This window comes from Amblyomma mixtum, chromosome 1 (assembly GCF_055824585.1).
Source record: "Amblyomma mixtum isolate Tamu chromosome 1, ASM5582458v1, whole genome shotgun sequence".
NCBI lineage: Eukaryota > Metazoa > Arthropoda > Arachnida > Ixodida > Ixodidae > Amblyomma > Amblyomma mixtum.
This window is the reverse complement of record NC_143012.1, coordinates 29,902,986-29,929,850: the sequence shown is the minus strand read 5'-3', so window position 1 is coordinate 29,929,850 and position 26,865 is coordinate 29,902,986. Positions and strand designations below refer to the sequence as shown.

The 26,865-nt window shown below is 47.3% G+C and overlaps 2 protein-coding genes across 4 annotated transcripts in view; both read right to left on the bottom strand.

Moving 5' to 3' along the window:
• LOC149365925 (excitatory amino acid transporter-like) overlaps positions 1 to 23,402 on the bottom strand; it is a 34,745-nt gene extending 11,343 nt beyond the window's left edge. Inside the window, exons 1-7 of the mRNA XM_089569446.1 lie at positions 23,358 to 23,402; positions 16,284 to 16,451; positions 13,972 to 14,103; positions 10,021 to 10,310; positions 6,428 to 6,470; positions 5,879 to 5,966; positions 2,977 to 3,383 (exon numbers count right to left, since the gene is read on the bottom strand). Coding sequence (XP_089425572.1) covers positions 2,977 to 3,383; positions 5,879 to 5,966; positions 6,428 to 6,470; positions 10,021 to 10,310; positions 13,972 to 14,103; positions 16,284 to 16,451; positions 23,358 to 23,402 — 1,173 coding nt within the window. The remainder of the gene's footprint in view (positions 1 to 2,976; positions 3,384 to 5,878; positions 5,967 to 6,427; positions 6,471 to 10,020; positions 10,311 to 13,971; positions 14,104 to 16,283; positions 16,452 to 23,357) is intronic.
• Positions 23,403 to 23,916: 514 nt separating this feature from the next.
• LOC149365923 (excitatory amino acid transporter 3-like) overlaps positions 23,917 to 26,865 on the bottom strand; it is a 71,258-nt gene continuing 68,309 nt past the window's right edge. For all 3 annotated transcript variants that reach the window (XM_089547286.1, XM_089547290.1, XM_089547282.1), the window contains exon 10: positions 23,917 to 26,625. In XM_089547286.1, coding sequence (XP_089403412.1) covers positions 26,481 to 26,625 — 145 coding nt within the window. In that variant the 3' untranslated portion in view covers positions 23,917 to 26,480. The remainder of the gene's footprint in view (positions 26,626 to 26,865) is intronic.

Sequence of the window (26,865 nt, the reverse complement as noted above, 5' to 3'; positions counted from 1 at the left end):
AGAAGCCCGTTTCCGGGGGTAGATATACAGGGAGAGCGCGAAGCCAGTACCTATCATGGTCCTCAAAATCGACAATCGAGTAGTTAGCGGTGACCAGGCCTTTCTCTTGCCCCGAGCGACGACGAAGAAGATAACGCCGCCCGCAGTCTAATGTGAGCGTCGAGGCTACCTAGTCGGGGAAATTACTGCAGAGGTTTCGAATTCGGCTCCCCAGCCTTTGCAACACGACACCAGCGGATGCCGCTTTTGCACTAGAATTTAGGCGGCCCTCATGAACCGAGTTTTGGTTTGGTGCGGGAAACAAATGCGAGACTTTCTCGCGCTGCAGGGCTTTAGGAAATGACGCTTTCTTCGCTTTAAAAACTAATACGGCATCGTCTTCTGCGTGGCTACAAACTCGTCATTGGCAATAACCGCCCAAAATTTGTTAATTTAAAAGTTAATTACTAATTCTAGGTTACTTACGTCGCCATTTTTTCAACGTTCCTTCTTCTGTGAAACTTTTGCTATATAAAACACTAATTCGTTTTAAACTGGAGTATCAATCATCAGTCTGGGACCCTCCTTATGACAGTCATATCACTGCTCTTGAGATGGTTCAGAATAACTCTGCGCGTTTCATCCTCACTAATTACAATCGCACTGCAAGCGTAACTGCTATGAAGTCTAGCCTTTCTCTTCCATCGCTGTCACTTCGTCGAAAAGTTCCTCGTATCGCATTATTTCACAAGTTGTGTCATCATCCTGTACTGCGCGATCGCCTTATCCCACAGCCATTTTATATATCCCATCGTGCTGACCATAATCATAAAGTCGGTTTAGTTTCTTCTAACACCAAATATTTTTCCAAGTCATTTCTGCTGCGTACCTCGCGTGACTGGAATCACCTTCCCATAGATATTGCCGACATCAATAATTATGAGATATTCCGCGAAGCAATAGCTAGCATTGTATACTCAGGTGTTAATTAAATTTGTCTCTTTGCTGTATTTTCTAATCTTATTCTTGTGTTTTGCCACTGCCCCTCTGTAATGCCTCTGGCTCTGAGGGGTACAATAAATGAAATGAAATTAGTGGGTAATATGCACATTTCTTATAATTATTCACCTCTGCCACAGCTGAAATTTTACTCCTGTAGAGGACTTCTTTTTTCGCGAAAAGTCTATTTTTAAGAATTTTCGAAAGTGCTCGCTGAAGCACCCTTATGCACTCGGCATCCAAGTGTGACACCGGACGCCGCCAAACGAGCCGATGAGTTCCTCAAGCTAACTCATAAAACAAACGCTTGCTCCGAAGGTAACCGGTGTGCAACAGAGACTACAGAAGAGCTTGAAGCACCTCGGCTGTCACCGCTTTTGCTCTGCAAGATACGGTGAAAAACTGGGAAATAGGGGGCTGGAGTACAAACAATTATTTAGAACCCATACAAAAGTTGTTGCTGTACAAAGCGGCACACTTGTACTTGGAAAAGTAGAACAGCACACAGATCTCCTCCTTCGATGCTTTTCAAAGGGAAGCAATCGGTTTCCTAGTGGCGTCGCTCAGTGTCATTTTCCTCCTAATCATCATCACCATCAGAACCAGCATGCACCCTCATTCGACGGCGGTCGTGGTCCTCAGTCAGGTCTGTTAGAAAGTAGGATAAAAGCTCTTCTCACAGGTGCTCAGCTGTGCCAATCCTGCGCAAGCCCTACTCACCCTAAGCAAATTTCCTAACGTCATCACAGCACCTGACTCTCTGCTTCCACTCGACAGCACCTCCTTCTCTGGATCATCACCCCGTCAATGCATATTAATTTATTCTCTGCCATAACGCGGAGACTCAGTACGGATGATGGAGTACGGATGATGGAGGGGAAGCATAACCTCCCCTCACTGCTAAACAAGTATAAATTTGACGCTAGGCCCACAAGAAGCGACTCGCGGGAACAATTTCTAAATGCCCAATAAAATCCTAAAATGTCTGTTCATCATTTGATCACATTGTGTTTTGTTATCAAATACTGACGTCCATTGCGTAATTATGTCGTGTACAACGGTCTTTTTGAACATGTATTATGTTTCAATACAAGATATACACAGTCAGTTTTTATATTGTAACACTAGCCGTGTTTTCCTTGTTTTCCTTGCATACAATATTGCATTTTTTTTATTGTTATATTTCAATAATGTATCGGCACTGCTCTACCTTGTTACGGTCTCTTGGGCCTCGTCAAGCTGCCCTGAGCAGCTTTTTGCCCAAGAGCTCCGACCATGCATATATGTGGTGAAATAAATGAATTTAATTGAATTGAATTGAATTGAGTAAAGGAGATAAGAAGGGTGCGGTCTAGAGTATACGACACTTTGATAACGCCGGAAAAGGACAAGACTAATCTGCACTCCCTACTAATTAACTCCTGCGCAACCCATGGCCCCCTTATCCCTAGACAGCGCAGGCGCAGCAAGTGCAGGACAGGTTTGATTTGTGATGATTACAGGAGGCCAAAGGAGACCTTTGTCTCGCAGTGGACCACGCAAGACAGCGCCCATTTAGAGCCGCTAAGCATAACCATGGCCTATATGTAGAGCTTAAATGACAGGCACTCGGTCATTCTCGTTCTTTTTTACGTCACGGATAATGTCAGTACACTATTTTTCAATGTTCAGAGCCATGAGGCACACGGTGACAGCCAAACAAACTAGGAGCGCTTCCCATGAATTCTTGGTAACGATGCACCTTTTTGCCGCGCACAGTGCGACAGACCAATATTCGTATCGTCCCACAAATACGGAGAAGGCAGTGCGCCCCTGCGCCATAGACACTGCGACAGAACAACATTCGCCTTGTCGCGCCCGTCTTTGTTGCGGCGTATCTTTCGCCCAGCTGCCGTTTGACCACCATGAGCGGCGATGGTTCCGTAGTTTGAAAACCCAATTCGGGGGAACAGGCGCATGCCGGGTGCGCTACTTTCTTCCTATACGCCGGAGCCTTACCCTGGTCATATACAGGATGGGCAGGAACAGGAAGGCGTGGAACGCTAGTCCCAGGACCACCGTAAAGGCGTACAGCCCCAGGTGCCACAGCACCCGGGACAGGTCCTCCACGCGGGACATGTCCGCGGCGATGAGCACGCTCACAGCGATGGGCGTGTACCACAGCGTCAGCTCGGACATGCGCATGAACTTGAGGCAGAGCACACGGCACACGCGAAGGAGCATGTTGGCGCGGGGGCCTGCCTGGGCACCAGGGGAACTGACGTCGCCTCCGAGTGACGTCGGCTGAGGGTCGGCTGGCGCTGACCGGGACAGGGCGAATCCGACCATCAGCGAGAAGAAGACCAGGCCGCAGACGTTGGTGTCGGCCACCTTATCCTGGAGTATTTCGTCGCCGCCTTCGGCCGCTGCACAATTTAAATCGATAATAAGGGAGTAATTACTCACTGGCATCCACCCAAGCGCAGTCATGCGGCTGTAAAGGAAAGATGTACAGCTTTCTCAGAAACTTCGCAGTTCGATAAAAATTCGCCTCGGTCCGGGGTACGAATCTAAATTGATATAGATATAGTTTGGTTTGGTTTGGTTTATTGGGGTTTAATGTCCCAAAGCATCTCAGGCTATGAGAGACGCCGTAGTGAAGGGCTCCGGAAATTTCGACCACCTGGGGTTCTTTAACGTGCACTGACATCGCACAGCACACGGGTCTCTAGAATTTCGCCTTCATCGAAATTCAGCCGCCGCGGCCGGGATCGAACCCGCGTCTTTCAGCCGTTCCACTCGAATTGCTACAACCTACTTCCTCAATAACGATAGAGTTGAACTTACAACAACTTACAAGTACCTAGGAGTTCACTTTCAGTCTGACCTAACTTGGCATTACCATATTAACACAATCTTAGCATCAGCAAATCGCGCACTCGGCCTTCTTAGGCATAATCTCAAACACGCGCCTTCACATTTAAAAAAACTTGCTTACATCACGCTAATCCGCCCGAAAGTTGAGTATGCTTCTGCCATATGGGACCCTCATCAAGCTTACATCATAAACAACCTTGAATCCCTGCAAAACCGTGCTGTTCGCTTCATCTTTTCAGATTATTCACGCTTCACCAGTGTCACAGCATTAAAACAACGTGCCGAGTTGGAACCGCTATCATGTCGACGCCATTTCGCTCGCCTAACCTTGCTTCACAAACTGTATCACCATCCCACCCTCCACGACGACTTCTTTTTGCCACACCCTGCAGTCTTTCCTCGCCGTGACCACGTTAACAAAATAAAACGCATCACATGCCGTTCATTGCTCTACGCGAAATCATTCATTCCTCGCACTATAATAGATTGGAATAACTTGCCATCACACATAGCTACTGAGGTTAACCCACAATCGTTTCAGCATTCGTTAAAGCAAACCATGGACTAACAGATTTGGTATTTTTGTTGTATTATGTGCATTTACTGAGTATTTTATTCTGCGTTGTTTGTTATTATTTGTGTACATTACTAGTTTTAATTCATTATTACGTGTATTTTGTTCAAATTCCTGTGCCATATTTTTATGCTTGTATCGCCCCCCCCCCCCCCCCCCCCCTATGTAATACCCTCGCACGAGGGCCCTTAGGGGTATTGTAAATAAATAAATAAATAAAACCAGCAGCCGAGCGCCGTAACCACTGAGCCACCGCGGCGGGGCTGATATAGATATCAATTTAAATTGATATAAAGTGTTTATGCCCTCAGTGCAGCTTTACCAAAGAGGTACCACGAGTGACATTATTTATCGCGTAGACATTTTAGCTATTAAGCTGCTAACGTAGGACTGAGCACAGCTAAACGTATACTGAACAAACTCAGAGTAATTGTAGAAAAGGGACTAAAATAGTGGCAGTAGAAGTAGTAGTAGCAGCCATAAAAGCAGCTTACATCTAGTGTAAAGAGTAAGTGAAAGTAATCAGTCTTTACGTCCAAAGATAGTCAAGCTGGGTTAGGAACATGTGTGGTCTAACAAGGGCTCAGGTATATTTTGTGACGGCCCTTGAGCCGATGGACAAGATCGAGAGCGAGGATATTGAAATAAAGACGAATTTAATTAATGCTGCCGTTTAATAGTGATCTAGGATTTTTTACCACCGAGAGTAAGGAAGAACGAGATACAGAAGACTGGGTACTGTTGCCGCGTTTTTTTTTTTTAGATCGCCGCGATTGTCAATTAAATCACGCGCCAAAGTGCTCGCTAGTGATCACATTGCGTTCAATTACTTCTCAGCAACAAAGTGCTATGAAACAAAGTGCTAACGCCTTTCGCTGGATAATCATTTGCTTAAAGAGACACTGTAGACAAGGCGAAGTTGGCTTGTATGGAACATATGTTTTTAATGGCTGTTTATTAATCAGAATAAAAATGGAAGGAAAATATATTGCTAGCCGCGGCATCTGCAATCCAAACCTGAAACCCTTGAGCTGCGGCTAGCGGGAATAAAAGGACTGAGCGAGGACAGGAAGAGGGAAAGAAAGAGGGGAGCAATAGATGAAAGGATAGTGGTAGGGAGGAGCTATACATTACGTAGTACAAATACAGGATACTGAAATAGAAATACATGTGGGAATATGGAACATGGACATGTTGTTGTTCGGCATGAACCGAGAATTCAGCCGTAGCACTACGACCCTTCTCGAGGCAAACCTAGAAACGGTGCGGAGGTTTCCATACAAGCCTAACGCCAAATTTCGACTTGCGCTAGTTTTATTGGAAAAGTGTAAAACGCAGCAGAAAAATTATTTAATCTGAGCACAGTGGTAAGTATCGGGACGCAGCAGACGCCGAGGCAGAATCTACGCACGCTAACGAAGACGCATTCATTATTATCGATGCGGACCTTTATGCAACGTAGCAACTCGCCTTCGAGGTTGCCCGTCGCGCGACGGCCTTCGTCGATCAGCAGGAACTTGTTCTTGGTCGCGTTGCTCGTCGCAGCAGTGGTTCGTGTCTGCGACAGATGGCAGCACCAATCAGACGCAGACGCATTTCAGCAGCCGCAGCTATTTTAAACAGTTCATTTGCGCGAATTTCTTTTATGCAGTGAGGTGCAAGAGCTTCAACCATTGTAATTTTAGACACGAACCACCTTTGTTGCTGGCTTAAAAGGGGTATAGACATCAGATTATGCGGCCATGTTTTACTGCGAAAGCGCTACTCCACGGGGTCTAACCGGCTCGCCGAGTTTGTGTGAAGCTTGACCTTGAAAATGACCTTGGTCAAACCTAGCTGCTGTTGAAATCATTTAATGTCTCTTGTCCTTTCATTATTCTTCGTTACCGCTATTCCAAACGATGCCCAGTCATTTGTGCGTCCCTTTGAAGTCTACAGAGTATTTCCCTCATTGCCTACCAACATGTAATGCCTGGATCATAGACATAGGCGCCACATAGTGTGTGATGCCGTACTCACCAAAAGCATGAATGCTTCCACGAAGTTGTCAGGAATCGCGTTCCTGTTGATGGAAGTTAGGTAGGAAAAAAAAGAGCGCACAAAGTAAGTTACAGGACACATGCAATTGAGCTTATCGTCCTTTTAACCCAATCCTGATGACATTCCCAATCGCTGGTGCTCCACATAACGGTGTTTCGAATTCGAGAAGAAAAAAAAGATCACAGTACTTAACATCGAGTGGTTGGAAGGCTGTAACGTGGTTAAGGAAGATTCACAGAACAGGGCATAGATCACTTCGGTACTGCTCGTTATATCATGATGTGTATCTGTACTGCCCGACGCCCGCGGGTGTTCTTTTGTAGCGAAAGCTACACTACGCCAGCTCTTCGAGCCTTCAGCGTGGCGCCCCTTGAGCTGGTTGGTCACGTGGTGCGGAAAAGCAGCTACAACAACTGTGCGCATGCGCCGTGTCGAGTGGGAGGGGGAGTGGAGGGGAAGAGCGCTCGCTCTCGCGTCACTCCAGGTTTGACCAGAGCTAAACCACAGCCATTTTTTTTCGTATGTTCCCTACAATGCACTCTTCCGCATATCGTCTTCACAATGTACAGCCTCCACGCATCCTTTCACAAAGCTGTCGTCGTTAATAGTTGTCTACCAGTGCAATTGCGAGGCATGGCGCTGCGCACCTCACTAAATCAGTCAGCTGCTAATTCAGTCGAGGCAATGTGGCTGTGTCCTTCTTGTTCGTAGGTCTATGTTGCTTGTCGCTGAAAGGTTGTGTTGCTGTAGGAGACAACAGCTGCGGCCAGATAGCGACTTGTGTGCCGCGTTAGACGATAGTGCTCTATAAAGGACGGCTTAAAATAAAAGTTGAGAAGAAAATGTTTCCGACACGTAAAAAGAAAGGTTTACATTTCGAGGCAAGGGATGGAATTTTTAGGCTCAAGTGCAACAGGCAGATATTTGACGCCACAAGCGATAGACTCTGTATAAGCACTCAAGACGGAGAAACGGTAGGGCATACTCTTAACCTATGTTAAGGCTCCTCAGCTGATGGATACGGTCCACGGTACCGTAGTTACATCGATTCGTTCATACAAACGAGCGCTTTAACTTCTCAGCATTGAGTACAACATCAAAGAACAGATACCAACCTGTAAACACTGTAATGCAATTTCTTCGCATGTCTCAACTGGTCTTTACTTTTCTTTTACCTCAATTTTTATACTTTCAAAGGATCACTTGTGACGTATACTCATTCTTTTTTTTTTACATGTGAGTTCTTAGTATGTTGACTTTGTTTTAACACGGTCATCTCGTTTAGTTGATATCATATCACACCTTAGACCGTATTTCTCATTTCAAGTAAACATTCTTCTTTACAACTGCCTTTTTTGTTCTCTTCTGAGTTGCTGTTTTCCGGTTTGGGCGACCTCTACGAATAGAAATTTGCAACAAAAAAAGATATTCAGAAAATTCTTAGGAACTTGTCATATCACAGCCAGATACAAAGCTTCTTCCAAAAAGCGGGAAAAATACCAGTGTAAAATTTTCATAATACAAATACAAATTTTCAAAAAATATATCCCAAAAGACTTCCTACGACCTTGCCCCGCCGCGGTGGCTCAGTGGTTACGGCGCTCGGCTGCTGACCCGAAAGACGCGGGTTCGATCCCTGCCGCGGCGGCCGAATTTCGATGGAGGCGAAATTCTAGAGTCCCGTGTGCTCTGCGATGTCAGTGCACGTTAAAGAACCCCAAGTGGTCGAAATTTCCGGAGCCCTTCACTACGGTGTCCCTCATAGCCTGAGTTGTTTCGGGACATTAAACCCCAATAAATAAAACCAACTTCCTACGACCCTTTTGGCTTGCCATGTAATAACCACACAAAAAGCTTCCTTCGAAAGCCGGCAAAATGCTAGTGGAAAAGTTTTTTATTGCAAGTTTATGGTTGTCTATAAACGAGGATGAACGGAAAATTGAATGCGTCTAGGAGAAATATCATTGTTAGAAGAGATTGTTGCAGCATACACTACCTGGCACAATGAAAAATGCAATACAAGTGTGCGCTGCAAGTGTGTGCTGCTGTTGAACACGAGGCGCGATCGACTGCAGCGATAGCATAGTGCTCTCCTGCAGTGGCCAGCGAAGCTGATCTGTTCGCGACGCACCCGGGTTCGAAACCCAGTTGCAGCAATATTAAGGCCAAAGCCTTTAATGGCACATACTGTCGTCCGTTAAAGGGGCTGCGAAACACTGCCTGGGGGAATACCGGCTATACTTCAGGTGGGTTCTTTATGTCACACAGATGCTGACTTAAAAAGAATGACAGGAATCGATGCACAGGAACGGGAGTTATTCAGTGAAGAAATTTCAAAATACAAGCAAACAAAACGCTGCCCTCAACTCGATTTTGGCGGGGCTTCCCACTCCTATTTCGCTCTCCCAATGACGGCACCTGGCGCAACCAATCAAAACAGCCAGCCAGAGCACGTCGCGGAAGTTTGTACTCCATGGTTGCCTGCTCTCTGTGAGACTGGCAGCGTTGTTTCCATGCCAGAGCGCCCCTGGTGGTGTATTTTTATTTGTCTTGCTTTGCAGGACTTTTATCTAAGACAAACAAATTGTTTTTGGTGATCTAATATAAAACGCAGACAGGTGACAAAATGTGTCTCTATTTATTCACACAATTTGCAGTATATTTACTGTTTGTCCGGTCATCAAGCTCGCGCCAGGTGATGTCATATCCGCTGCTAAAAACTCGCCACTGTGTGGCGACACCATCAGAGCCATGAAGTTGTTTCTGGGAGGACATTAAAATATTAAAAAACGGAATGTACGCGGTATTACCGACGCTAATAGCACCATTATAACTCACTATATGCAATCAACAGGCAAAACAGTTAACTAAGATTGTGTTTCTGGGCCCCTTTAACAAAGCGTGTCACATGCGTCTAACTCGGGAACTGAAAAAGATAGACGATTGGTTTATTGGTTTATTGGGGTTTAACGTCCCAAAGCAACTCAGGCTATGAGGGACGCCGTAGTGAAGGGCTCCGGAAATTTCGACCACCTGGGGTCGAAAAAGATAGAAGAAAACCAGTGGTTGCTTCAGATAGAGAAGGAAGAAATGAACCTAGAAGTAAAGTTTGATGACTGTAGATTAATTAGTTAATTAATTATAGGCAAAAATGTCGAAATTGCGTCGAAATAGCGCGGAAGTCGGCATAGCCACGGGAATGGTGTGACGTCACATCCACCGGAAGTCATCACGGCACAGTGAAAATTGTCACCGAATGACCGGAAAAACGTCGGATTTGTGTTGAATTAGACGGAGAAATGTGTGATTAGGCGTAATTACTACTGAAGATCCCGAAAGATGTGCAATTTGGGCATCGATATAGCCACGGGAACAGTGTGACGTCACATCCACCGGAAGTTGTCACTGCATAGTGTCCTCGGATTTCGCCTCTCAACACTTCAGTTGCCAAAGTGCCCTCGCAATTTTTTTTTGTTTTATTTTTACACCCCCAAGGTCGTGCCACTAAATTCTTGTTTGGGTTCGACCCCGTGAAGTAGCACTTTAGCACTAAGATTTCCCTTAAGGTGCACCTGAAGATGTCGAGCATCGTGTCGACGCCCATCGACGCCTCCAATTTCGGGTAGGGGGGCAGTTCCTTGGCGCCGACGCCCGGCCCGATGAGGTGCGCCAGGACTACACCGCTCAGCGCGGCCCACGCCGTGGTGAAGACGAAGTAGGCGACCGCGCGCAGCGTGAGGAGCGCGCCCTGCGCCGTCGGTCGACCTCCCACGGCGCTCACCACGCTCGTCATGCACAGCGGCACAAGCAGGCACAGCAGGAAACGCTCGAACATCTCGCCGGGAAGCCGGAGAAGCTTCAGCTGCGAAACGAGGAGCGAGCGTGCCTTGTCGAACGGCGTGGGCGAGCCTCGCAAGGCGCCGTTCAGAAAAAAATCAGGAGAGAGAGACAGGCACACAACTTTATTAAGGCGGAAGCCTTTAATGACTCATCGTTGTAAGCAGGAGTTTTTGACAGAAATGTCACGCTTTTCAATTGGTCGAAATGGTCGTGACGTCACAGGGAGCGAATTTCAAACGGGGCCAATTGTACTTTGGCTAGTAACCATGCAACCAATTAAAGAGATCGTATAGTGATGCTCCACGTAAGTGGGAATGCGTTTCGTTAATTGCTTAATCACCCTATTAGACTAATTAACTTTTCTAATCAGTCCAGATAAATAAATAAAATCGAGTAGGAAATTGGTTGAGTTCGGGAATCAAACCCCGGTCTGCGGAGCGCGAGACGAGCATGCTAACCACTCCGCCATGCCAGCTCGATGGTTTGGAATGATCAAGGACGCGTCTAATGAATACGGGGTCTTCGTTCAATCCCATCTTCCTCCCTTCCCGTTACGGCGAGGTTCAGGTGTCCACCGAGGTATGCGAGACAGATACATTTCCTTTCCTCAAAAACCATTTTACCGACGAGCAAGGCGTACAACCGAACGGGCGATGGCGTTCTGTGGACTCCCTGGCAGCGTTGTAAGACGCTGTCGCGTTCCACTTTTAGAGGCGAAGCTTAACATCTTAACACATCAGTGACACAAGCAGCAACACCGCGCTTAAGGCTTTCTCCTCACCGCACTTAAGGTCAACAAAGTGCCCCCTGATTTTTTTGCCATGAGTGTCAGGAATTTGGTGGGTCCTCTGTGGCCCCCAGGCGGAGGCGACGTCCTGGGCCTACGGAATGAGCGAAAGTTGAGTGTTCTTGTCTGGCTATAGTCGTATACAACTTAAGCCTTCAGTGAAGCTCCGTCCACATCCAGCCTCCGCGCACAGAATTCCTCCACGACGAAAAAGTAGTCCGCTGGTTAAACGTTTCTTGCTGCGTAAACAAGCTTATCACAAGAAAAAAGAATTATGAGCACTTGAATTTTGATACATGGATTGTTTGATATAGTCAAACATTAGAAAGCTGATTTCGTTTACAGTTTCGTATACAACTTAAGCTTTCAATGAAGCTCCGCCCACATTCAGCCTCCGCGCACAGAATTCCTCCACGACGAAAAAGTAGTACGCTGGTTAAACGTTTCTTGTTACGTAAAGAAGAAGCTTATCATAAGAAAAAAGAATTGTGTGCGCTTGAATTTTGATGCATGGATTGTTTGATATAGTGAAACATCAAAAAGCTGATTTCGTTTACAGTTGCGATTGGCCAGCGGAGTAATACAGGACGCCGCAGACCGCGGCCCAGTGTTAGCAACTGCGGTTTTTTTTTTTAAAGTTGTATCCTACTATAAGTGAACAGTTTGCCCAGCTTTCCGCAGAGGGAGCTGGCAGGAGGGCCTGTGGGACGGGTTATTTTCGCATCACCAGAGGATGTGCGCCTGAGTGGCCGGTTCTCCGTGGTTGAAGTTTGGGCGTGTCGGGTCATATTCCCCGTTGGTGATTAGGGATAGCTTGGAGTGGCTTAAGCTTCACCCTAAGAATAGACGCGATAGCGCCTTCTCCTCATTCACCAATCACGATTATCGATTACCAATCATCCATCACTATCCAGGTTGCACTGCACGACGTTCTACGCCGATACATATTCATGCACAGCTGCAGCGGTGGCGCAGGGGTTATGGTGCTGGGCTGCAGATTCGAAAGACGCGGATTCGATCCTGGCCGCGACGGTCGTATTTCGATGGAGGCGAATTCTACAGGTCCGTGTTCTGTGCGATGTCAGTGCACGTTAAAGAATCCCAAGTGGTCGAAATTATCTGGGGCCCTCCACAACGGTGTCCCTCGTAGCCCAAGTCGCTGTGGGACGTTATACCCCATGACACCACATACTCACGCACACCATTTGTTTCAGTAGAATGAAACATCATACTACCGCCTTATCATTCCGCATGTTTTCTGACGCCTTATTAGCAAATTGATGTTTGCTTTCATTGATTGTTATCAGTGCTATTACATCATTACACATCCCCAACACACCTTACAAAGTCATGCCCACCACAATGCGCTCAGTAGGTGCCCCTCTAACACGTTTGAACCAACGGAAGTTGTGACTCAGGCTCGACCCTTAGTGGCCTATGCATTCCGTGCCCGCTTGGAACGCAGAGGGTTTGGGTGCGAACCACAATGCCGGTTAATTTTACTTTAATTAATCACTTCTATACTCTGAAATATCCCTATTCAACGAACCTCCTCGCCAATTTTAGCTTCATTTGGACCCTCCCCCAATTCGTTAGCTTCATTTGACACTTCTGGGATTTTTTTCCAACTGACGCAGGACGACGGGTGACGCCGGGTTTTCAGCAGAACGAGCTTCTTATGATATAGCTAAAAACATTGCAACAACGTTCACTCCATTGACACGATCTTCGACTCCATCTGGGGCTGCTGCATCTGATTTACGGTATGATTACTCGTGTAACATGCACTGTATACTCTTCCGCACTAAGAACGAGGCCTGTAGAAAAGTGACACCCAAAACCATAACTTTAATCGCCTGAAAAAGTCACTGCAGTGACAGCGCTTTCGTCGTGCAATTAAACTACAGTTAAACCCCATTATAACGAAGTTGAAGGAGCCCGGCGACTACGTTGTAGCCCGTTTTGAACAAGCTTCCAAGTTCAGTTGTCATTCCTTCGTTATATTAATTATTTCGCTATAAACCATTTCGTTATAGCGAGGTTCGACTGTATATTTTAGGAATAATTCTCGTATAAAAATGTTCTATAGGCATTCGGTAGACTTCTTATAGACACTATTGCCTTCCTATATATATTTATTTTTGTTTATTCATAGTCTATAGACTGTCTATAAGCACAAGTGTACTAAAAGTGTATGGCACAAATCTATAGATTGCCGCCGCGGTGGCTCAGTCGTTATGGTGCTCGGCTGCTGACCCGAAAGATGCGGGTTAGATCCTGGCCGCGGCGGTTGAATTTCTTTGGAGGAGAAATTCCAGAGGCCCGTGTACTGTGCGATGTCAGTGCACGTTAAAGAACCCCAGATGGTCGAAATTTCCGGAGCCCTCCACTACGGCGTCTCTCATAGCCTTTGTCGCTTTGAGATGTTAAACCCCATAAACTAAAACTAAACCAAACAAATCTATAGATTGTCTATAGGCTGTCTATATACTTTGTATTGCCTGTAAACTTTGCATTGTGGCCATAAACACAAGTTTATGGGACGTCTATAGACTGTCTATAAAAAATTTTGTAGGGGAATGTTCTGGAAAAAGGCAATCCTTGTGCAACTACAGGTGATCACGCATCGAACGGTAGACATGAAGTGTCTTTAAACTGGCGCCGAAACGCTTTGATCGCAGATTCGTACTTTACTCTTACGCTGCAAATGCGACAGGGTCACAATGCACATGATCATCAAAAGGAATCTAGTCAATCGGTGTTCACCTCGGCTTACAGCGAAGCTGTTAGCTAGAGTGAAGTCCGTTGTCGTTATAGTTGAAAGACAGTTAAAGCTGTAGTTAAAAGGCATCGCAACTCGGAGCTCGTCGTTTAAAGTACGGCTTATGAACCTGACCTGGCGGGCAGACAAGTTCGATGGATTCAAGATTGCCCCCAGAGCGAAACCCGCCATCAACGACAGCAGGACAAGGATGAGCACGATGTTCTCCAGGAAGATGCCGCAGATGTCTTTTTGCTGCTCTGTGTCCTGCGGGAAAGGAAACAGAAAGCAGTATGTCCACTGCAATAAACACGAATTTGCCAAAGCGTCTACCTGTCGAATTAACTTTACACCACCTGATCACGAGTTTTTGAGCACCAATTCGCGTGAAGAAAAGTGTTTCACAACTTTAGAAATTATAATTGACCCGGTTCGAGTTTTCTATCAATGTCATTTCATGCGGATCATCTCATCTTGTGCACGCAATTCGAAACAAATTACTTCGGTTTGACTTTTTGTCTGCATCACTTTAATGAAATCAAACCTTCTAACTACATTTTTATAGCCTAGCAAAAAAGACCTACCCAGACTGACATTAGGTTAAGCATGGTGGCACTAGTGAATTCCTGTAAGCATGATTTGCCAAGTCGCTTTCGTGCCGTGAAGATCTCTTTTACTCAGTGGCGACTGACGCACTGAAGCAATCTATTGATCATAAGCGTCTGGTCGAATGTCATGATTGACGTGCAGGCAAGTGCTATATGGCCACCGCCCATATGGGGCATGCATCGACTAAAGTGCTGCTCATAATTAGATGACAACAATAAAGACATGGTAGATAAAGGGCAAATAGATGGATTTCCTGACAACACAAAGTGAACAAGGGAAGAGGATTCGCCAGGGTGCTTAAACAACGTTTCGACAAAAGGACTTAACAACGTTTCGACAAGAGGTCTTGTCTTCGTCCGGCCAAAGCGTTCATTATTGCCGGAGTTTGAATAGGGCTTCGTTCCTTCACAATGCGGGCAGTGTAGCTTTGTCGGAACAGGCGCGTAATTCAAGGTGAAGTCAGACCATACTCTTTTTAAAGCTAGAATTCCTGGAACTTTGAAAGCCTACGCTACTGCGTAATTATCTCGCTAACAGGTCTCAGTTTGTTCAGCTGTGGAAAGCTTTATCTTAACGAATGGAAATTAATAAAAGTGTGTAAGAAGGTTAAATTTATGACATTTTTTGTTTTTCATTTCCAATAATGATTTGCCTGCATATTGCTTCCTTAACAAAACGAGATCCGTATTCTGACGCTAATGACACCATTAAATTTTTGTTTAGTAATCAATAACGTAAGTGACATGACAGGAAAATTCTTTACTTAGAAATCTAGTCGATTGATGGCAAAATTACTTTTTGCGAACAAACTCAGCTAAAACTTACCTAATGGCACTTTATTCCGAACACAATCGATTTGTCATCGTTCTTCATGTGCACCTAAAGATTACCGCGTCATCCTTCGATTCGATTCTGTGACGCTCCTTGGCGTAACACTTCGTTCACATCCGAAATTTAACCTGCACGCTAAATCATTTAGCAAATAAAAGTTCAGTTTGGCATAAAGATACTAACAACTTGGCAATATTTTCAGCAAAATATTATTCGGTCACTTGAATATGAATTCATTTGAAGCCGTCTTGACAACTACTTACTGTCTTGGAATAACAAATCGGAGCCATCTGGCATCACTGTGTCATCTTAAGGACAAGTCTTTCGAATAATCGCCTTAAAGGGAAGCTGAAACGGTTTTTTGCGAATTCGAGGTTATTCAAGAACTCGAATCTATCAAGCTTCTAGATAAACCATGCAAAGTATTTTTGCACTAGCATTTAAAATAGTGACATAATCGTCGATTAAAACCGCGACGATGTTTAGGCTTTTCTTCACTACGCTGGAGGAGTCCGAGGAAACTCGGCAGTGACGTCATTGTTGCCGAAATTTCAGATGTCCGCTGCTTAACGCCTGCATCCTGCTGTGCGTCGTCAGATGGCGCCAAACAATGTATTGTGAGCTTCACCTTCGATGACGTCGGTTTTCTTCCATGGAATAACCGTTCCTTCGCTGGAAACGTAGTGCTGTCATATGTGACGTCATTATCGGGGCCTCTGCCCGTCGCTGCGCACTTTAGAGAAGCCTGAACGTCGACGACGACTTTATTCGGCGATTACGCCACCATTTCAAATGCTAGAGCAAAACGATTTCGCAGGCTTTGCCAGCACATTTCGCACATTCGGCAACCTTAAACTCATCGAATTCTAAAACCGCTTCGGTTGCCCTTCAAGCTCATACACCACACTCAAAGCTCATATTTAGTGCGGGCTTATTACTTTCCCTAGGCTGTGCACTTTCACGGTTCGGACAAGGTGGTATAGCACCAGGACACGCTGGCGACTTGCCTGAGAGAGGATTGCGTCTGCGGCGTCGGACAGGTTGCGCATGCTCCCCTTCCGCAGTCTGCTGGAGGCGACGCTTATCCTGCTGGCCGTGGTGTCCCGACGAATGGGGCGACCGATCTCTGAAGAACCCATCGACATCAGTCGCTGGGCACGCGTGGTGCTGGCGGCCTGCGCGTCACGTGGTCGCCGCCTCAAATATCAGCGCGGGCCGATGTCTTTCTTTCTTCCTCACTAACGGAACAGCAGTGATAACGGTCGGAACAATAGGGTTTGCCCCAATCACACTAGGAAGTAAAGGAACACCACAGGGCTCCGTCCTGTCCCCTTTCCATTTTAACCTCTCGCTCATCAAAATTCCCCCCAAACTGGCACAAATACCAGACCTACATCACACGTTCTATGAAGATGACACGTTCTATGCAGAGGTTACGTGGCGTCGTGTACAGACGAGATCGATGCGCACCCCATCACTCCTCACGCAAATTTATCCAGATCTTTACAGCCCAAACTGTAAACACTGTGGCCAACGAGCCACCTACGGTCACATCCTGTGGGATTGCAAAATAGAGTCACCTCCGGGTGATCTAGTTACCACTCCTTCTCTCGAGCGGTGGGAGACCGTGCTGGCTAGCTCTGACCCCAGAACGCAAGTTTTGGCGGTGGAGTGGGCTGACAAAGTCGTCGAGGGCTGCGTACTCTCGACCACTTAACGCGACCTCTTACTAAGCTCTTTCCGGCGAATAAAATGTTTTACAATCAATCAATTCTTTGCGGCGTCTCCATATAACAGTTCGAAACGCACGTCGGTGAAAGCCGCGGTTTAGTGCCGCAGACAGCGCTAAGCCCGCAGACCGGTGGCGGCATCTCGTGGCCGCAAAGAACAACTATTTGGAAGGCACTGCCGAGCCTTTGGGGTGTTAATTTTCACCACTACCATCGTGGTCCTCGCCACGTCATCATCATCAGCAGCAGCAGCCCTTGTTAAGTCCACTTTAGGACAAATGCCCCTTCTCATTTCAGTCCAAAAAAAAAAAACCCTGTCTTGCATCAGCCTTGGTAAACCTTATAGTTCCCCAGAAATTTCCTTCACCCCATCTGAATGGATGACACTCGTCCCCTACTGGCTACGTCTTCCTTTCCTTGGAATCCGCTGCACTGTCCCCGGTAATTTGCCTCTCAACGTTATTCTGCTAGCTGATCACTGTTCTGTCTTCTAATACCAAGACATTTAGTTAGTCTCCAACGTTCTCACCATAGGTGTGTACTGGGAGGTTATGCCACACTCTTATCTTCGTGACTGATCTCGATGACAACTGACAAATGCGCTCCAACGCACCAGGACTTCAGCTACGAGTCTGCTATAGCTACCATAGTAACAGCTCGAGAAGGCTCGCATTCTGGAGTAATGAGTCGCAGCCTCTGAATCCGTTTATTAAAATAAATCAAAGAGGGGAATATTATCATCATTTACCATTTATTCCCCCACTGAGCGCCCAAAGTGCATTACATGAGGGCAATACGCAAACTCAGGAGGTGGACACAAAACGTCAAAGTAGTTGTAGCACGGCAATTTTCAAGCTGCAGCCAGTTTGAGGTAGAGGACAGAGGCCGGGTTTACCGTTACCACCCCTACTTTTTCTGGAGCACATAAGAGAAATAGAAAACACGTTGGAAGTGAATGGATTAGGTTTTCATCTGTCATTTTGGCGGCTGGACCAATTGAAAACAGGTTCCCTAACCGGGCTGACGAACACCTATAATATTATTTCTCTAGAATTCTAAAAGCTCTTCAACGTTTGGCGGATAAATGTGAACAGAAGGCGGCGATTGTAGGACCGATATTTGGGGAAAAAAAATCGAGTGTTGTGGTTTAATATGACGATATACATTGGATGTAACGTCCGAAAGCTGCTCATGGCCTGTAACAGACGCTGTAGCGCAGGATTACGAATTAAATTCGACCACCTGGGGTTCTTAAACGTGCAACGACATAGCACAGCACAAGAGTGACTTTTGAATTTCGCCGACTTGGCCACGTGAAATCTGTGACCTCGCGCTCAACAGCTCAGCGTCAAAGCCATTAATCCACAAGCAGTGGGTCTATCTGCCGCGATTACATTGACGTACTTGGAGCTATAGCTACAGTAAAGACGAAAAAACGTACTGTTATAGCGGGACAATCTTTAGGGCCAAGCAACCCTGAGCTACCATGTGTCACGTGTTGGCGGCTTCCCCGCCAGTCTGTACCCTGCCACCAGCAATAAAGGACGTAACATATAATTGGCGACGAGGTAAAAATGGCAACTGCGCTGGGCACGATTGGGGAATTCGTTCCAACAGAGGCGACGTCTTGGCCCTTGTATTTGGAGCGCCTCGAATTTTTCTTTCAAGCAAACGACATCGCCGGTAACGAGAAGAAGCGAGCAACGCTCTGCAGCGTTTGCGGCCCAGCAACGTATGCCATCGTTCGCTCCCTTTGTTCTCCGGATGCGCCGTCGGCCGTGGCCTACGATGAGATCGTCAGGCGTCTCTCAAACCACTTCTCGCCGCGACCGTCGGTGACAGTACAGCGTTTCAAGTTTGGCACACGTCAACAGCAGCCCGGTGAGTCAATTGCCGACTACATCGCAGAATTGCGACGTCTCTCGGAACACTGCGATTTCGGTGCGTCGCTCGATGACATGTTGCGCGACCGGCTAGTGTGCGGGGTGCGAAGCGAGACCCTTCAGCGTCGGTTGCTGGCGGAGCCGGAGCTTACGTTTGCTACAGCTAGGGAGAAAGCCATTGCAATGGAATCTGCGCAGCGACAGACCGAGCAAATTCGCGGCAGTGCCGCATCGTGTGAAGTTGGCAGCGTGAGCGGGCAGCGTTTCGACCCGTGTGTTGCGAAGGTCTCTGCGCCAGTGACAGCCAAGGAGGGTACCCATAAGCAGGCTGGTTCGCCTGGAAGCACAAGCGTATGTTTCCGCTGCAAGGGTGCGCATTCGCCAAGCAGTTGCCCATTCATGAATATGCAGTGCCACTTCTGCAAGCAACGAGGGCACATAGTGAGAGCATGCAGGAGGAAGGCGGCAGCTCGCGCTTCGGCTGAACCCAACTCTCAGAACAAAAAACGGGCCAGTGGAGGCCGTCACAAGAATGCTGCGTCGGACGTTTACGACGTGTTCGTGCTGTCTGGTGAAGAGCCAGCCGTGAGAGTGGAAGTGCGCGTCAACGGAAGTCCCCTAGAGATGGAGGTGGACTCTGGTGCAGTGTGTTCAGTCATCAACGACCGGACTATGCAGAAGCTGCGAATATCGAAAAGGGCGTTGCGCCCAAGTACTCTTCATCTCCGAGCTTACAATAACAAGGAACTACGAGTGTTGGGTGAACTGACCGTGAAGGTGGAATTCAAGGGGCAGGAACATCGCCTGCGATTGGTGGTGGTTAAGGGTGCTAGTATCGGACTTCTCGGTCGGGACTGGTTCAAGTCTTTGGGAATAAGTCTGAGTGGTGTTCACAGTGTGTACGAGCCGAGTCGAACTGGCAGTAGGGGAACAACAGCCTTGCTCAAGAAGTATTCTTCAGTCTTTGAGCCTGGACTTGGGACAAGTAAAGGGCCTCCTGTACGCATAGAGGTGAACCCGGCAGCTCCGCCGCGATTTCTGAAGCCACGACAAGTACCGTTTGCATTGAGACCGAAGGTGGACGAAGCACTGGACAAGTTGGTGAGCCAAGGCATTTTCCAGCCTGTGCGGCACTCGAAGTGGGCAACACCTGTCGTTCCAGTTGTCAAAAAAGATGGATCGATAAGGATCTGTGGGGACTACAAGAGCACAGTCAATCGTGTAGTGCAGTGGGAGACGTATCCCCTGCCGACACCGGAGCAGCTGTTTGCCAGGCTGGCAGGTTGCTCGAAGTTTTCAAGGCTAGACCTCGGACAGGCGTATCAACAGAAGACTGTTGATGAAGAAACAGCTGACTTGTTGACGGTTACAACACATCGGGGACTGTTCCGCGTAACCCGTCTTCAATTTGGCGTGGCAGTGGCAGTGGCTATCTTTCAGAGGTACATGGAAGAACTGTTGCATGGAATTGATGGTGTTCTTGTGTTCTTGGATGACATCTTGATCGGTGGAAAGGATGAGGTGCAGCACAATGCTCGTTTACAAGAAGTGCTCAAAAGAATTCATGAAGACGGTCTGCGACTAAAGTTTGACAAATGTCAATTTGGTGTTGAGGAAGTGTGTTACTTGGGATTCCGTGTGAACTCTGCAGGTGTGCAGCCGACAGAAGACAAGGTGCGTGCTATTCACAAGGCCCCAGAGCCGACATGCAAAAAGGAACTTCAAGCCTTTTTAGGAGCTCTGAACTTTTACAACAAGTTTCTTAAAGGAGCAGCTCATGCCTTGGAGCCACTGTACCGGCTGTTGGACAAGGGTCGCGAGTGGCGTTGGATGGAAGCTGAGGCGGAAGCATTTCGCCAGGCGAAAGATCTGCTACAGTCATCACATGTTCTGGTGCACTATGATGTCAACAAACCCCTAGTGCTGGCCTGTGACGCATCCCCGTACGGACTGGGTGCTGTGTTGAGTCATGTGTGCGAAGATGGCAGCGAGAGACCGGTTGCATATGCGTCGAGAACTATGAGTGCGGCAGAACGGAATTATGCCCAGACAGACCGAGAAGCGCTCGCCATCGGCTTTGGCATAAAGAAGTATCATCAGTTTCTATATGGGAGACATTTCAAAATTGTGACAGACCACAAACCCCTCTTAGGACTGTTGCACCATGCCAAGCCCATTCCCCAGGTGCTATCACCACGGATGCTGCGTTGGACCCTCATGTTATCGGCTTATGACTATGAAATTGAGTATCGACCAGCGGAGAAGCTTTCCAATGCTGATGCATTCAGTCGTTTACCACTGAGAGCCAGTAGGGCAGAGGAAGAGGAGCAGCGTCTTGGGGAAGTAGGGATGCTGGAAATGGCGCCGGAAGTAGCATGGAACTCTAGGAAGGTGGCAAGATTCACGTCAAGGGATAAGCTGTTGGCTAGAGTCTGCAATTGGGTGCAGCATGGGTGGCCAGAGGGTAAGCTGCCAGAAGAGTTTGCAGCGTTTGTGAGCCGCAAGCATGAACTGTCGGTGTACCAAGGTTGTTTGCTGTGGGGCAGTCGTGTGGTCATTCCAGAGCCAGCTCGACCGTATGTCATGGACATTCTTCACACAGCTCATCCAGGAATTGTCAAGATGAAGGGGCTTGCCAGAGGAGCCGTGTGGTGGCCAGGAATCGACAGAGATGTTGAGCAGAAGGTGAGAGACTGTGCACGTTGTCAGGAATCCAGGTCTGCGCCAGCAGCTGCAAAGATTCACCCTTGGGAATTCACCAAGCGTCCTTGGACAAGACTACACATCGATTTTGCTGGGCCCTTCCAAGGCAAAGTTTTCCTCATTGTGGTGGACTCTCACTCAAAGTGGTTGGAAGTGTGCCGGATGAATTCCATGTCGACAGCTACAGTTTGTGCGAAGCTTCGTTTCCTTTTTGCTACCCATGGCATTCCAGAAACTGTTGTTTCTGATAATGGCACTGCCTTTTGTTCGGAGGAGTTCAGAGACTTCATGTGCCGGAATCAAATCCGACATGTGACCGTTGCCCCATATCACCCTTCTTCGAATGGTCAAGCAGAACGCATGGTGCGCGAAACCAAGGGAGTACTCAAGCGAATGGTTGGAGGCGATATCGACACACGTCTGGCTAGGTTTTTAATGACCCAGCATATCCTGCCTCATGCTACAACAGGCAAGAGCCCGGCCGAATTGCTAATGGGCAGGAAACTTTCAACTGTGTTAGAGCGTCTGCATCCTGACCTGCAGTCCAGTGTGCAGCAGAAACAAGAGCAGGTGATGCAGCGCCGTAGCCAGGCAGTGCGACTGTTTGATGTGGGGGATCGAGTGTTTGTGCGCAACTATCTCTATGGGCCCAAGTGGTTGCCGGGCATTGTGGATGCTGTCACAGGACCAGTGTCGTACTTGGTCGTCACCAAGGACGGTCGTCGATGGAGACGTCATGTTGACCAACTCAGAAGTCGTTCTGCCAGCTACGCATTGGACAGTTTCGCTTCTGGGATGTGTGAAGAGGAGGAACCGCTGGTTGCTTCCCCGGCAGGGTGTTCCGGGCTTGGCATTCCTTCAAGCCTAGAGGACCCTGGAAGACGGGACCAAGGAGAAAGACTGGAGGAGGCTGCAGCGCCCAGTACCGAATCTGCTTCCTGTGGTGAGGACCGTGAAGCGAGTGCTTCCCTTCAAGTCCAGCGACCACAGCGCCAACGCAGCCGCCCTGCGTATCTGAAGGACTTCGTGACGTAGGGGGGAGGAGTGTTATAGCGGGACAATCTTTAGGGCCAAGCAACCCTGAGCTACCATGTGTCACGTGTTGGCGGCTTCCCCGCCAGTCTGTACCCTGCCACCAGCAATAAAGGACGTAACACGTACTTGGAGCTATAGCTACAGTAAAGGCAATGCGAGCAACTAGGGACATGGGTAAATGATGGGAATGACTAAATGCACGATGGGAGGGAAGACGCAACGAAAAAATCAAAGATGAATGTAGGTGTCATGATGCATAGGGCCCTTAGGGGCGTAAAAAACGGGAAGTTATTTGAATCTGTAGAGCTAAACGACGCCGGACCTGAACTCTGTGAACGCCTCCAGTACTCAAATTCAAACTGAAAGACGATAGCGTGTTTCCTTATAGAGTGCCTGGCCCTCCATTGTCCAGCAAATTAAGCCACCACTGATGTTCGGAACCCTGCGATTTAAAAACACCCAGAGCGTTGTCAGTTTTTAGATACTTTGCTCAAGGTGGAATGCACTAAAAACAACACAGGCGCACACTTCCTTCGAAGCTGAGGCGCAGATATCGCTGTTGGCTATAGTAAAGGTGAACAGCATAGTTTTTAATTGTTTCGTTGCTTTTTACGACTTGGGAACGGTGTGGTTAATAGGTGAGGGACGAGGGCTACACGCAGAAGATGAAAGATTAAATGGGAGGGGCGATGGATGCCGCCAAAATATATGCCCCAAAGCTGTTACGTACCTTGACGTCGAATGCTTCTTTGGACGCCTTCTTTGTAGAATCCATGACAGTGCCTGCCTTCGTTGTGGTAAGCAAAGCAGCTTCTTCGCCGAGCTCGTGCTTCGCTGCGCGAGCACGTTATGTCGTCCTCATTTTTGTCGTTCAAGAGGAAGGCAAGAAAGGCTCCAAGATCAATCTGTCAAAGTTTTTATTTTGTTTATTTACTTGGACAACTTTAAACCCCTCATGCAGCCCTCGTTTCTGTTTACAGGCCGAATAGCCCTAGCGGCGATTTTTCCATTCCTTGATGGTCGATGATGATTCCTCTACCTTGACATTGTTGTCCCTTGATGTTGAGGTCAAGAGGCAGAGCGCGGATCTCGAGCCGAACTTTGGGGGTGCATTAAGAGAGATTAAGAAGGGTGCATGACGAGATTAAGAAGTCACGAAAAACCAAGCGCCGAAGCTGTGAGCCCCAGTTTTCAGCTTTCACAGCCGTGTGGTTGGCTAGTGAGCGCGTGAGCATATCATGGTCCTAAAGTGAAAGAGAAGAAATTAGCGCCCAAAAATGACTCAGCCGTGACGTGAAATAAATAAGGTTTTATTTAACAATGGTCATGATCATCGTGGAATGTACATTATTTGCTACTTTCTGCGGTATCAAGGTTGCGAACAACGGAGAGCGTGATTTCTGCCGTCCTTTTCACAACCAGGCGATGAACCAGCGACATACCGTCTGCTCAGAGCCAACCAAGAAACCTTAGAATCAAATTCGAATCATCATACGACCGGTGGCTCGCCAAAATGCGACGAAGAACTGCGCACTCCTTTGTTCTCACTGTACTGTGTAGTAATAGTACACCTACAGTTTTTGCCAAAAGTAAAAAGGTCATCTAAGCGCAAGTGACAGAAACAGACTTAGGGCTGTGTTGTACCAATTGTACTGAGTTTCTGGCGTTCCGGAGCGCCGTCTGCCGGATGGGTACAGCAGGCTCCACATTTACAGGAGCACCTAATGTATACTGAAGCCTTTTTTATTCCAAAATTTATTCCGATATCATATGTCACGCGGATATCTACAGCAGGAAAATTGCCCTGCCCTAAATCATCTCAATGATTACCGATAATCGGCGCTATAAAAACGATTAGGTGTTACGTTTAAGTGAGAACTGTGCTGTACATTATTAACTAGCGTCTGAGGACCACAAATCGCTATCCGCATTAATTACATCGACATTGCACTGAAAGACGGAAAACACCGGGATGAGATTAAGAAAAGGGATCTTCTCGCTACATAGTGATCGCAAGGAGGGAGATTTTCACACGTTTTTAATACTATCACTACTGAACAATGGGGCGTGTAAACGGTGTTGTACATAGGTATGAACATCGCAGGAAGTCACCCGAGATAACGCAGTACTAGACTATTGTTGTTCTTTCAAAACGAACTATGCACGTCGTTTATCTCCTTATACACAGGTTATCTAATAGTTTTTAAATGTTGCATTAACAGTGGCATGTTTTCTGCCACAAAGTACCTTGAACATATCCTTTCCGCTTTCTTCGCTGTTCTAAAGCAAACATTTTGCACGACGCACCACAGGAGAAAAAGAATCATAATTATTCAACGCTTATGAGTTAATGACCGCTGATTTCGGAAAGGAAGTGGTGAAAATTTTAACTCGCCATGCTAGCACGTAGCACACGACATACATGATAGCAGCACGACAAACAATGAGAGATAATGAGGCGACTATGTTCAACAGTCTTCAGCGAGGTGGCATCTCAAGTGCATAACATAATGGTCGGTATCCCAGCATACAATGCGTCACACTTGGTTTCTGGTGCTGGACTTACTGACCTCTGGAAATCATTCGCGTCCTGGGAGATTAGTTGAGTTCGAAGAAAATGTTGTCCGCGTGATTTCCCTTAAGCACATCTTGCCTTCGCTCATAAACGGTGCTAATGATGAACCTTGCAGAAGTGTAGAATTATTCAGTGTAATCGCTTATCGTCAAAACTGCATTTTTGTTCAAATCGTTTTTGTGTCCATCACCAGCATAATGTCTCAATTCAGTCCCTCAGGTATGGGGCCTGCTCTTTAATATATACTTTTCGTAACACCCTATTCGTTCACTGAGATAAACTGATTGTGATTCTGATAGCTCTTATCACGAATGGCCGTTTTAAACTCCTGGATCCTGATTGGCGCGCTTAACTTTTATCCGCGGGAGTAGAAATAAAAAGAATGTCCTGAATTCGGCGGTCTTTGGGTATTTTTGCACTGAAGAGGGTATTTTGTTCTCTTCAGTCCAGCTCCTTAGTGCTCAAGAATGTTAGCGCGTTACCATCGGTCGAAATTTCCGAAGCGCTTCACTATGGCGTCCGTCAAAGTCTGAGTCGCTTCGGGACGATAGACCCCCATAAGACTAAACCTAAACAATGTTCAACTGAAACGTACCGTGCCCTAAAGATATATCAGCATCAGCGTCATTCATTATTCGCCTAAAGTAGCTCGATGCGTTGTCAATATATCAGGCGCTGTCGCTACCTTCCCAGCTGCACGAACAGAAGTGTCCAACAAAACGAAATTCCAACACATAATTTCATGGATATTGGTAATCCTACAGCACATATCCAAAGCCGGCCATGGAGAAAAGGTTAAAAAGTTCAAAGCCGAGACCGGGATTCGAGCTTCGATGTGGTGACTATGTTTCTGCATATAAATAAAGCAAAAATAAAAAGCACTGACTAAATCAAAGGACCAAACGAACGTCCCAGCCTTCCAGAGACCGGTATCGAGGTTCACTGATCATAGCAGGCATATAAGATTGAGCTGTTAGCAAGAACTTGATGATGTGCTCGAGAATAAGAGCGGTCTTTCGCGCTTCTCGCGCGCCGTGCTCTTTGGCATGGTATTCGGGTCATGCGCCTCTCGCACACACTGCAAGCATGCTAATGTGTGAGACAACGCTAAAGCCCGTCAAAGGATTCGCTAACCAACTGCCGCTGCATGAACTCCGCGTTTTGAGATAAGCCTTGTAGACTAAAGGCTGGTTCCTAACACGTGACCTCTCTCGACGCGCTCAGTCGTAGTTCCGGCAACTCTCGCTACGCGGCGGGGCCAGCAGAGACAGGCGTCGTCTACATGGATGTGATGACGGTGTCCTTGGAGCCCCGGCTGTCCGAGCCCAGTCCGGGCTTCTCCAGGTCTCTCAGGCTGAGGCGCTCCACGACGCAGGCCCCGACGGCGTCGCCTAATACGTTGATGGCCGTGCGGAAGCGGTCTCTGGTGGGAGAAGGAAGAAACGGTGACTCCAAGCACTGGTTCGATAAACACTAGCGGCATGTAACCGACGCCAGTCGGAGCTACATGCACAATGGCTCCGATGAATGGCCTCAGAGATGTCCCACATGCCCGCGCCGAATGCATTCAAAACAAAGCTGCTAAAACCGGCATGAATATATCTTGCGGTATTTTCCAGTCGAAAGAAAACAACCAAATTTTGTACACAATACGACAAAATGT